At 52.0% G+C, this 13,003-nt stretch overlaps 1 protein-coding gene across 1 annotated transcript in view; it reads right to left on the reverse strand.

The window, feature by feature from the left end:
- The window catches only part of PRMT8 (protein arginine methyltransferase 8), a 69,880-nt gene that overhangs the window by 39,462 nt on the left and 17,415 nt on the right, over window positions 1-13,003 (reverse strand). The window contains exon 2 of the mRNA XM_065923458.1: window positions 147-332. Within this exon, the coding sequence (XP_065779530.1) occupies window positions 147-332 (186 nt within the window). The remainder of the gene's footprint in view (window positions 1-146; window positions 333-13,003) is intronic.

Raw genomic sequence — 13,003 nt, forward strand, 5'->3', positions numbered from 1 at the left:
ATGAAGACAGGCCCTTGGCCTTGAGCTTTGGGGAGATCTCCCTTAATGACAGCACAGAACTGCATGCGGGATGCTGCCCTAGGAAAAAGTGCGGTCACTGCAAGACCCAGCTCGCCTCGCTTGGCCAACAGCGCAGAATGCCGTACCTCGTGGATCCCAAAGTGGGCGTAGGAGTCAAAGTAGTAATCCCTCGAGGTCATCTCCTCCGGGTTCAGCAGCTTGGACATCTTGCCCCGTCCCGGGCAGCTGGGCTGAGTGGACACGTGGTGGACACACTGCACAGGCTTGGCTGGGACGACCGGCTGCGGGGGCTGAGATGGGGGGCTGCTCACCTTCGGGAAAGAGGAGGGGCAGGTGTGAACAGCGACCACGTCGTGCCCTCTGAGACTCCGCGTTCCCTCTTCCTCTCCCTCCCCTCCCCCAATCCAGCTTCCATCAGCCCCAGCAGCCAAGGTGACGAACAGATGGTATCCCCAAGCTGATGGTCGTGCTGTGTGGTCGGCAGTGTGCTTACCTAGGAACCAAACCTACCTGTTGTTTACTCGCCAAGTTGTATCCGACTCTGCAACCCCACGGGCTGTAGCCACCAGGCTCCTCTGTCCATGGGATTCTCCAGGCAAGAATATTGGAGTGGGTTGCCATTTCCTTCTCCAGAAGATCTTCCCGATCCAGGGATCAAACCCGTGGCTCCTGTGTTGGCCACTGAGCCATCAGGGAAGTCTGAATTTAACCCAATTCTGTCTCCTATTAGTTGGTGACCTGGGCCGATGTGTGCCTCAGTTTGCATATCTGTCAAATGGGGACATTAATACCTTTCCTTAGAGCAGAATAAAGGGAAAGAGGTAATAGTGTCACATAGCAGAGTGGCTGGAGTAGGGCCAGCCACTTAAGGGCCAGCCCCCTTAAACATGAATCCCTGCCACTCACCAGCTGCACAACCTTGGCCAGAGTTATTCACCTCTTGGCACCTCAGTTTCCCCAACTCTAAAATGGGAATATAAAGGTCCCCACCTCGTAGAGCCGTCCTGAAGACTAGTGAAGGTGGTATCTGGAAAGGGCTCAGAGAAGGGCACAGGGCAGCATGAATGTGTTTGACGAAAAAAAACCCCATCTGTGTTCTTAGGCAGCTCAAGCCCCTCGACTTCTCTCCACCACACAGGCAGCCCCCGGCCCCCAAAATGCAGGTCTCTTGGGTTCTGGTTTCTCATACCTGTTGGCTGCCCTCCCCCAGTTTCTGGTTCACTGCTTGAACTTCAGCAGAAGTTTGCTCTGAGCTGCGAGTGCCCTCACTGATAGACAACCTCCTGTGAGCGCATGGCCCATCCCTGGTTCCCTGACCTGACAGCCAGCTCAGCTCCACCCCCCTCAGCTGTTGCTCGGCACTGACCAGTCCTTCCTCCTCCACTGGCTAAGGGGACAGCAGAGGAGGAGACGGAAGCCCAGAAGTTTAGGCTTCGCTGCAGAAGCATGGTTCTGCCAGGAGAAGATTGCCTTTCCCAAAGTGTAGGAAATCCAGGCATCCCAAATTTGTAAAAGTCTACTTTAAGTGATGCGTTAATACGTATAAAGAGTTTAGAACACTTTTTGCATATAGTAAGTGCTTTATTATATGAATTATCATTGGTTAATTAATGCTGAAGCTGAAGCTCCAATATTTTGGCCACCTGATGCAAAGGGCCAACTCATTGGAAAAGACCCCAATGCTGGGAAAGATTGCAGGCAGGAGAAGAAGGGGATGACAGAGGATGAGATGGTGGGATGGCATCACCGACTCAATGGACATGAGTTTGAGCAGACTCCAGGAGATGTTGAAGGACAGGGAAGCCTGACGTGATGCAGTCCACGGGGTCACTAAAAGTTGGACATGACTTAGCCACTGAACAACAGCAACAATCAGTAGTAGTAGTAACAATATTCTGAGTACACTAACATCTCCTTATTTATGCCTCAGTTTTCTCATCTGTGTGCTGGGTCCACACAGACTTACTATTTCCTCTCCAGCAAGGGAAACAGGGAGGTCCTAGGACAGAGCAAGATCAAGAGATCCGAGTCCATCCCCTCCACTGTCCTGCAAGCATAGCCCCAAGACTGCCCAGAGCCCTGGGCTGGAGGGGAGCGAGCTCGAGGGGGTGGTGATGGTCCCGTTTTCCTGGCGTATCTAGGCTACAGCCTCTGGGAAATAAGCAGACTTCCCAGTTTAGCAACATCAGATTCCAGGTCGGCACGATCCCGGGCTGTCTGGCAGAGGAGGCAATGGGCTGCCTCATTAGAATGCAGCAGGTGCACCCACCCCCCGCTTGGGATGTTGGTCACGGCCTCTGGGAGGCTAAAAATAGACTGTGTCAATTGCACACTCCCGTGCTGGCTGCAGAGTCACCTCTAACGCTGGAGAGGGCTCTGTGCATGAAGCTGACCCCAAGCTTGACTCCGTTTAAATATATTAAGAAGACAGAGAGTCCCAGCTGGACTGGGCTCTCCCACCGTCAAGGTCACAGGGGTCTCCTGCACCCCTGAGCTCCATGCCTCTCTGAGTTCAAGGTCCTTGCCACGGGCTTCCAACTTACAAAGTGCCACCATGTGCCTCCCATTGCATTGCGAGGCAAATGATGGGTGGATTCGGGGCTGTTCATCTCAATAATCACAGGTCCAGGGGACAAAGAATTGGCTGTGACCCAAGCCCTGGTACCAAGGCCGTCAGCCCAGCTTGGGTTCCTGCAGAGAGAGGGGACTTGCGATCTGCCTATTGGCGACCAGACCAGAGTGCCCTGTCCCAGGGGGCTGGGTTGGGCAACAGCAGTGGTATGTTACCTCCAGGCATTGCCGCCTGTTTCATTCGCAAACACTCACTGAAATTTGGCAGCCATGAGTGCTGTGCATCCCATGGAAGAAACAAACATGCAAGTACCGTGCCCTCAAAAGACACGATCTAGTGGGAGTCGGAGACCCTTGAGGCTCCACTGGATGGTGGAGAAAGATTGGTTTTACAGGAAAAACTCAAGCTGATTGCTCTGGGCCGGGGTGGGTGGGGGTGGGGTGTGGGGTGGGGGTGTGGGGTGGGGGTGGGGTGTGGTGCGAGTTCCAAGTACAGAGAAGTCACTTCAACTTGAAGACTGAGAGAGACCTGAGATCGTGGGGCTTTCTCCATGGATTTTGGTGGCTGTGGATGATGGGAGGGAGTTGACTAGAAGGACGTGAGAATTCTAGGAGGGCGTGGCTTCGGCAAATAGGAAGAGGGTAGAGAAGCAGTGGAGCTTGTTTGGGGAACATGGCGGGGATACTGGGAGATCGGACTGGAAGAAATTACAGCCAGGCTAAGAGGTTGTAAATAAATACGAGATAGAGAGGGAGCTGTTGATGGTTTGCAGTCGGAAAGCTCAAAGGTTTGAGCTCTACTTGAGGAAGATGATGCCCTGGCAGCCTGCGGGGGGCATGGTGGGGAGAGCTGCAAGGAGGAAGGATGAGGGGGAAAGTGGGGCTGGGAGGCATAGTATGAGCCTCCGAGCCCGGTTCCAAAGTCCAGATAATGAGCCACTTAGCCACTGTGGTATCAGAGGGGCTGCCTGCCAGAGAAATCGCAGAAATAGAATCCACAGGAGTTGGCAACTGTCGGAAGGGAGGGGAGAAGAGAGATGCTGGAATCAAAGATGACTTCAACATTTCAAGCCTGGCTGACTAGGAAAGTGGTGGTGACACAAACAGAAATAAGCAAGTCAGCAGGAAGAGCCTGCTGGGGCCGGGCGGGGTGGGGGGGAATAAACTTCGATTTGCCTGTGAGAAGTTGGACACGTCACTGCACCATATGAGGAAAGATGTCCGGCAGGCAGGCAGTGATGTCGTCCCAGCCGGGAAATGCCATAAACACAGCCGAAAGGTCAGTGGGAAACTGAGAAGCACGTCTCTGCCACACAAGGCAGCGAAGGTTAATATTCTTCACGCGGCGGAAGTGTTAGCTGCTCAGTCGTGACTGCTTCTTGGCGATCGCATGGACTGTAGCCCACCAGTCTCCTCTGTCCACAGAATTCTCCAGGCAAGAACTCTGGAATGGGAAGCCTTTTCCTTCTCCAGGGGAATCTTCTCGACCAATCTAGGGATTGAACTCAGGTCTCTTGCATTGCAGACAGATTCTTTACCCCTTCAAATGGAGGGAGCCCTTATAAACCAGCCAGAACAAGAGGAGCATCTCCAATTTAACACTGAACAAAGGATCTTACAGCCAACTCACATGAGGATCACCACAAATGGCAAATTAACATGCTGCCAGAATATTCAATCTCTCTGGAAACCAGATAACATCCAATGAACACGAAAAAGTTATAACTTTTAAATTCCAAATAAGCGCAACTCTCTCCCTACCCACTCCAAAAAAAAAAAAAAAAAAAGGACTAAAACTGGATTTGTAATGATTGCAGAAAAATAAGTGCTTTCAGATACTTCTAGTGCTAGTGAGACTTTTTGGGAAAATAGTTTGACAAATGCATTAAAAGTGGTAAAAAGCACAAATCCTTTAGCACAGCCATTCCATTTTTTTGGAATATATCCTAAGGAAAGAATCGTGGATAATCATAAGCACGTGGTTGTAAGAATTTGGTGATGACTCTATTCATCATGGCAGGAAATGAGTCAGGGGCTTCCCTGGTGGTCCAGTGGTTAAGACTTTGCCTTCTAGTACAAGGGGTGCAGGTTTGATCCCTGGTTAGGGAGCTTAAGATCCCACATGCCTTTTGGCCAAAACCACAAAACATTACACGAAGCAATATTGCAACAAAATTCAATAAAGACTAAAAAAAGGAAGAAAGAATATGAGCCAACCTGGGGTTTTCACAGAACAGAACTGATTGTACAAACCACGGAGCATCTACACAGCCATTTCAAATGTGGCGGAAGAGTGTTTAATAACAGAAATGTGATCATGACGAACTGGGGGTTGAGGAGCGCCAGTGGGAGAAGAGAGAGCATTTTTAGAACTGAAGCCTCTTCAAGCCTGTGAGTGAGGAGGGGAGGCCCGGGGAAGGTCCCAGAGTCGGCGGCAACTGTCACAGCGTGTTGGGTTGTTGACAGTTCATTCCTTCCGTCCTTGTGTTGGTTCATGTATTTTTAAATGTACGCCACGAACCAGTATGAGTTTTGTGAAGAGCCAAAAGTAGAAACACTGGAACTGTGACCCCAGACCTCAGATGGAAGCTTAGGCTGGCTCTCTAGATTTGGAGGCCATCTGCAGAGGAGGGGGCCTGAGGGGTTCACTTGGGAGAGACCTCAGGGAAGAGGGTAGAGGGGGTGAGGATGGGGCAGCGAGAAGCACCCTCCTCTGAGGACCTTGGAGGCACCAAGGGACATGGAGGAGAGGCTCAGGAGCACGTGTCCTCACGCCTCTGGTTCTGGGACGGCCCCTGCTCTGAGGACATGCGACCCAAGCGCTGCACTCCAGCAGCCAGACAAGGGTGCCAGAACAAAGCCAACCTCTTTCAGCCTCTCGTGTGCAGAGGATCCTGTGCTCAGGAAGCTGTGTAGTCAACTAACGCAGGAGAGGGCTCTGTGCATGAAGCTGCCCCAATCTTGACTCCACTTAAATACACTAAGAGAGAAAAAGTTCCAGCTGAACCAGGCAGTTGCATGGTCAGGGTCACAGGGGCCTCCGGCACCCCTAAGCTCCATTCGACTCTGAGTCCAAGGTCCCTTCCACAGGGCTCCCTGAGGCTCTCTCTGTTTCTGGTAACCATTTCCACAAGGCTGTCTCTGGTCCTGCCCTGCCCTGCCCTCCCTGCTCCTCCGCAGGGCCCTGGGCTCAGGGCACTGCTCTTGTGGAAAATCTCCCACTGCTGCCTGCTCCCCAATCTGCTCAGGGTCACCTTCCACTGAGAGGATTTGTGACTTTGTCTTCTATTCTTAGTGCCCACTGCGGATCAGGACTCCTCAGATGCTGTGACCTGCCCCCAGCTCTGGCCTCTCTCAGGGCATCTTCAGCACACAGCTTCTCACCAGTACTTCTCACCTGGCATCTCCCTGGCCCACCACATTCCACTGCAGTCAATAGGCCCAGGCTCCTAAAGGCTGATATATTAGATAAAGGGCTGTGGAAACACTGAAGCTGGAGACTGGAGTAGGGCTCCCTGCAAAAGTGGTGTCCAGCTGGTCCTTGAAGGGTTGGTGAGAATTCCATGGGCAATGCTGGGGATTCAGACACAGAATTTTTTACCTAACCACACTTCCACCTGAAAATGGGGGTAGATGACAATGGTGTTGATAACGGTGGTGGTGGTGGTGATGGTGGTGATGATGATGGTGGTGATGGTGATGCTGGTGGTGATGGTGGTAATGAAGGTGATGGTGGTGGTGATAGTGATGGTGATGGTGGTGATGATGATGATGATGGTGATGGTGATGATGATGGTGGTGATGATATGGTGATGATGGTGGTAGTCATGATGGTGGTGATGGTGGTAGTGATGATAATGGTGACGGTGATGATGGTGGTGATGATGATGATGATGGTGATGGTGGTGGTGATGGTGGTGATGATATGGTGATGATGTGATGGTGATGATGATGGTGATGGTGATGATGATGGTGATGGTGATGGTGATGATGGTGGTGATGGTGATGATGATGGTGATGGTGGTGGTGATGGTGGTGATGGTGGTGATGATATGGTGATGATGGTGGTGATGGTGGTGGTGGTGATGGTGGTGATGATGTGGTGATGGTGATGATGGTGGTGATGGTCATGATGGTGATGATGGTGGTGGTGGTGGTGGTGGTGATGATAATGGTGATGGTGGTGATGATGGTGGTGATGGTGGTGGTGATGATGATGGTGATGATGGTGATGGTGGTGATGATGGTGGTGATGGTGTGGTGATGGTGATGATGGTAGTGATGGTGATGATGATGGTGATGGTGATGATGGTGGTGATGGTGTTGATCCTTAACAGTGACTGAGAGCACAGTGTGTTCCAGGCACTATGCTAAAGACTTTACAAATATCCCATAAAAGCCTTGTGATAACTCAATGAGGTACTGAAATTTACAGGTGAGGAAGCTGAAGCTCGAAAAATTCAATCACTTCCTAAGCCCAGAGTTACCGAATAACAGCGCCAACACATGAACCAGTTATTGTCTGTCTGACAGCAAAGCCGTGCTCTTGACCCCGATACTGTGGTTGGGCCAGTTCTGTCCCACCAAGCTTGACAGCTTCTGCTGGGAGCCAGACTCTGCACTCAGAAGTGGGTAGCAAAGCCAGCCCAGGCAGGAAGCCCACGCTGGGGTTTGGGGGGGAGGCTCAAAGGCCATGTGGAAGCAGAGGACAAGCCCTCGGTGGAGACTGGCACAGGTAGGCACCTCGCCAAGGTGACTGAGTTCCAAAGCGAGCGGACAGTCAGCACCGCTGGCGTAGTGGTATCATGCAAGATTCCCAAAGCGAGCAGACAGTGAACTCCAGGAGAAGTCGCGGCCTATGTGAGGAAGGGGATGTGTCTAGGGTCACATGGGCAAATCTAGAACTGGGACCTCTAGGAAACAGGGGAGGGGCAGAGAGAGGAGAGCGAGGATAAGGAGGGTGAGGAGCAGGGAGACCGAGAGCCTGCAGGTGGGTTGGGGGCAGGGGGCAGCCAGCCGTTCTGCACCAGGCAGCTGAAGCCACCTAAGCCCGCTGGGCTATAAATGGCTGTCACTGGCGCCGGCCCAAGCTGAACGAACGATTTTCCTGAGAACAAAAGGCGCCACTGGAGGTGCCAAATCCTGCTCTGTCTCTAAATGTCAGGAGAGCTTTTTCTAACCTGAGCCTGTCCTCCGCAGCCGCCTGCCTGGCCTGAGGCCCCGCAGAGGGACAGAAAGGGACCTGTGAGATGGGGACGCTGGAGGGGGAGCAGAGGAGGGCGTGGGAGGAGGAGGGCTCCCGGGCCAGGCCTCACAGCCTCTTCCTTCCCAGCTGTCTTCATCTTCTCCCTAGCCAGCCTGGGGTCACCCTTTTCTCCCCCTCACCCATGTTTACTCCCAAGACTGCGATCTTGACCGTGGTCCATGCAGCTGGTAGTGACCCAGAGCAAGGTCTTCTAGCACCCTCTGTCTGCCTCTAGGAAGGGTGTCAGAGCTCTGCTGCAGGGGGACCATCCTAAGGGTGTGTGCTGGGCAGCACCCAGGCAGGCATGGCTGTGTCGGGCACCCGGGACTCCCCTGTTTCCCACCACTGCCATGACCACCCCACAGATATACAGTTTTCTTGCCTGCCTTGGGCCAAAGACGGGCCTGGTTCCACTGCTGCCCCTGTGTTTCCTATCACCTGGGTTGAAAGAGGAGGTATCAGCAGAGGAATATCGAAGTCAGCCCCGACCCATCACCCTGGAAGGAAGCATGTGCAGTGGAAGCCAGGACCCAGCTCCCTGTTCCTCACCCTGCAATGAGAAGCCTGCACAACCCAGAGATGGATGGGGAGAGGGGTCTAGGGGCCGCCGGTCCCACAAGGCGGAGTTGTCTCCCCAGGCATGGCCTCTGTGCTTGTTCATTTGTCAACAGTCACCTTCATGCACCTCCCTTGAGTTGGCTTTTTAAAGGCACAGAGACCCCTGGGGTAAGGCCAGACTCTGATCATGTCACAGTCTGGCATCTCTCCATGGTGTGGTGTGAAAGTGTTAGTCACTCAGTCGTGTCCGACTCTTTGCTATCCCATGGACTGTAGCTCACCAGGCTCCTCTGTCCATGGAATTTTCCAGGCACGAATACTGGAGTGGGTTGTCATTTCCTTCTCCAGGGGATCTTTCTGACCCAGGGATTAAACTCAGGTCTCCTGCATTGCAGGCAGATTCTTTACCATCTGAGCTCCCAGAGAAGCCCATTGTATGGTGTCCCTGACTGCAGCTCTGGCATCTCAGCAAAGCCCATCCCCACATGCTTTTTTCTAACTTCAGACTCATGCCCCTTCCAAGGCTATGCTCCCAGGAATGCCCTACCCCCAGGTCATGCTGCCCAGCCTTCTCAGTTCCTACCCACTCTCTCTCCCAGGGGCTCACAGAGGGGTCTCAGGGTGGCTCTCGCTGGGAGGTCCCCAGACCACTAGCAGCAGCAGCCACCACTGGGAGGCTTGTAAGGAACCAAGTACCTGGACCTCACAGGAACTACTGAGGCTCTGGGGTGGGTGGGGCCCCACGAACTATCCCAACAAACCTCCCACCTCCATCCCGGATTCTACAGCATCCAGAGACTGAGAACCACTTGTCCACAGCTGCATTATTTTCATATTGTTTCCCACAGAAGAGATACTCCTGGAATCAAGGGTTCTGTGGTTGAGTGTGGGCAAAAAAAAAAAAAAAAAAAAGCCAAAGAATTTTCTTTTCTTTCCCAGCTTTCTTGAGATCAAATTGACATATATCATTGTGGAAGTTGAAGGCATATATGATGTAACAATTTGCTATATGTATAGACTACAAAGTATAAAGAGATTTCTTAATTGCAATCCTCTTAAGACTTTAATTTGCTAAAACAAATCCTGAATCTCTAAGAGGCAACAAGGGTGTCTGCATGCGTGTGTGTGTGCTCAGCCATGTCCAACTCTTTGAGACCCCATAGACTTGTAGCCTGCCAGGAGAAGGAGATGGCAACCCATTCCAGTACTCGTGCCTGGGAAATCCCATGGACAGAGACGGGTGTCTAGTGCTACCAATTTAATAGCTGGGGCATCTTTTTTTTCCTGAGAGAGCTAGATAAATGTCTCTAGAAAGCAGTGTTCTGAGGGAAATCATCTGGGGACTGACTGACAGGACAACTTTGGGGTGGGGGTCAGGCCCCTCCCCAGACCGACAGAATCTGATCCTCCGAGGGTCAGGACGGCCAGCCTGCACTTTAACCAGCTCCCCCAGGGCTACCCACGAAGCCTGGTCCAGGCAGGACTGGGGGCAGCTGCCCACCTTCTCCTTCCCTCGGTGACCCCCTGCTGCAGCCCTCGGAGGCCAGCCCGGCCCTGTCTCAGGGCCACTGCGATTCCCAGGCAACGCCAGAGCCGGCCAAGGTCACCTGAAGGAGAGGCAGCCACGGCTTACGGAAGGCATGTTGGCTCTCACAGCCAAAGGACCGGGGCTGGGTGAGGGTTCAGCCACCTGCAGGCTGGGTGACCCGGGCCAGTCCCTAACTTACGGTCACGGCCAGGGTCACAGTGCAGCTCAACTCCAAGGACGTGCACGGTATCCTGTCACTTCCTGGCAGCACTGGGCCATCTGTTTGTGGCACAATAGCCACGCCTGCTTCATGTCAGGGGGGCACTGCCACCGCGCAGTACCCCCTCCATCTCCCAGATCTGGAACTGCTGGGAAGGAATCTTTTGGAGCTGTTGGGCCTGACCTATTTTTTTTTTTAATAAACTGGGGCTGTTTTCCAGCTATTAGTCACTTTTCTCCCAAGCCTCCACATATTAAAATTTTCTTCTTATATCCTCAGATATTTTGGCTGCAAGAGATGTCAGGTTAATTGGATGCTTGGCTCCTGGTTCTTCCTTCTTAATGGACTTAAACAGCAGACCTGCCATGCGCCCCAACCCCTCTCCCTACCCCCCCATCCCCCCCCCCCAAGCCGACAGGGGCCTGTCTCTTCTTTGACTGGAAGGACATCACCAAGCTCCTCTCTGCTTCCTTTATGGACAGATGTGCAGAAAGACCATCTCCTCCCCCGACCCTCATCTTGCCCAGAGTTGGATTAAGCCCCTCATCCTGGATTTGGATCACAGCATCCACGTGGGATCTGAGCTGGGCAGGTGACTCTACGCTCAGCCAGGGTCGCCATGGAGGCAGAGGGTATCAGGCAGAAGTCACACATACACGGGGCACCTGTGGGTTCCGCTCTTCATTCTCTCTTTCCCAATTCAGGTTACGATGCAAACTCCATTTAACCTTTCTGACCTCCAGCTTCCTTCCCTGTCAAATGGCAATAATCATGTTTCCTGCCTTTTGCAGGGTTTCAGTGATGACTAAAGACACCGTGTGTATAAACATTCAGAGGAGATTTTGAAGTGTGGTACAGGAGGACAAGGCGTCCATCTCTGGCCATCTGACTCTCTGCCCTGGTACTATTTTTGGATGCTCCCTGGGCCCTTCGCTGGCACTGCACATGGTGGCTTTGGCTGCTCTTAGAGCTCTGTTCCTCTGCCTACCAGACTCCAGTCCTCACTCTCCGCGCTGTCTGCTCCCTGGGCTCCGTTCTGCCCCTCCTCCCCAGAGCTTTCTGAGAACTCTGCAGTTGCTGTCTTCAGGAACGTGCCCATCACGGAAAGTCAGTCATTTTCTCCAGCCCCGACACCTGGTCTCTCCTGCTGCTTCTCAATTCCCATGGCATCTGCTGGTCCAAAGCTACTGGTTACGTTCTGTTCCGTTTTGTTGGCAAAGGGTCTCATGCAAACTGTTTCACGACTGTGGGCATTGGGAGCTTCCCTGGTTGGTTCAGTGGTTAGGAATCCGCCTGCAATATCGGAGACGCAGGACGCGCGGTTTGATCACTGGGTTGGGAAGATCCCCCTGGAGGAGGGCATGGCAACCCACTCCAGTATTCTTGTCAGGAAAATCCTAGGGACAGAGGAGCCTGGTGGGTTTTAGTCTATGGGGTCGCAAAGAGTCAGACATGGCAGCAGCGACTGAACACACATGCTTGTAGGTATTGAGTCTATAACCAAGATGTAGATTCCTTCAGACCGGTAAGCAGACCTTCTGTGTCACTGTTTCTCTCTTCATACTTGGCACAGTACTGGGGCCCCATAAAGACGTGTTGATTACAGCATCCTTGCATTCAACTGGGTCAATGCTGCCCTTCATAAATATATTATGCAAGGTTCCTTCCCACTGTGCAATCAGAGACCTTTCTTTCCCCCTTGACAGGGCAGAGAGGTGGCAGGAAGAAAGACAAAACCAAGACAAATAATCACCAGAATCTGAATAATATTCGACATTCTTCAGAGGGTTCAGTGGTGCCCCAAATATCTTTACTGAGAAGTGTCCTATCTTCCGGGATTTCTAGAAGGAAATATCTTGCAAATACAGAATGCATTTACTAAGCCCCATCATTTCATCTGTAGAGTCTACAAGTGGCTTCAAGTACAGATTCAAGTGTGTTCCTTGTAGATGCTTTTCCAACAATCTCTTCACACCCAAGTGGTGCAAAGACAGAGCTGCAGATAACAGTGCCAAGGTTCAGAGGAGCTGACTCAGCCCCCGTGGAGGACTGGTCAGGACCCTGGAGCTGGCCCCTCACAGAGTCTCTGGTTCCATGATCTACCCGATACACCAATGGCTAGACAAAAACAAGCTACAGAGTCTTAAGTCACAAAGAAAATCACAAGTTGTTGTTGTTGCCATTAAGCTGCTAAGCCACGTCTGACTCTTTGAGACCCCATGGCCTGTAGCACGCCAGGCTCCCCTGTTCTCACCATCTCCCAGAGTTTGCTCAAACTCCTGTCCATTGAGTTGGTGATGCCATCCAACCATCTCATCCTCATCCGCAAGTTGTCAGCCAAAACCAAAGCCACATCTGCTTAATCCAGATTTTCGTCTGGTTTCCATGGACTCCTCCAGACACTTTCTACCCAGTTCCTGGAAACTCATTTGCTTTAAATATTAATAAATATCTCTCCACTCAGATTCTTAGCAGAAGTGACTGACTCCTTTAATCAGAGGCTCCCAATGTGAGTATGAAAGTACAGTTGCTCCAGCTAGAAAGGGAACACTGTCAGCCACCCAATAATATCTAGATCTACTCCAAAGTGGCCTCAAATTAGCCAACGGTAGATCCAAGGAATCTGGGTTTTTCAAAGCACTCCCAGGCAATTTCGATGACCCCTTTAAAAGCTGGAGAAAATATATGAAATAACATTTTCAAGACATTGAACACCAGGCAGTGAAAAACTAGATCTCTGAAAGACAATAAACAAGGCAAGCCTACAATGACCCAGCCTATTGCCTGGCGAATCTGAGCTGTGCTGTGGGGAATGGGAAAATTCAGAGGCAGAGTGAAACATCTCTCTTTGGTGGAAGAG

The sequence above is a fragment of the Muntiacus reevesi genome, chromosome 1, assembly GCF_963930625.1.
Source record: "Muntiacus reevesi chromosome 1, mMunRee1.1, whole genome shotgun sequence".
In the NCBI taxonomy this organism is placed as follows: domain Eukaryota; kingdom Metazoa; phylum Chordata; class Mammalia; order Artiodactyla; family Cervidae; genus Muntiacus; species Muntiacus reevesi.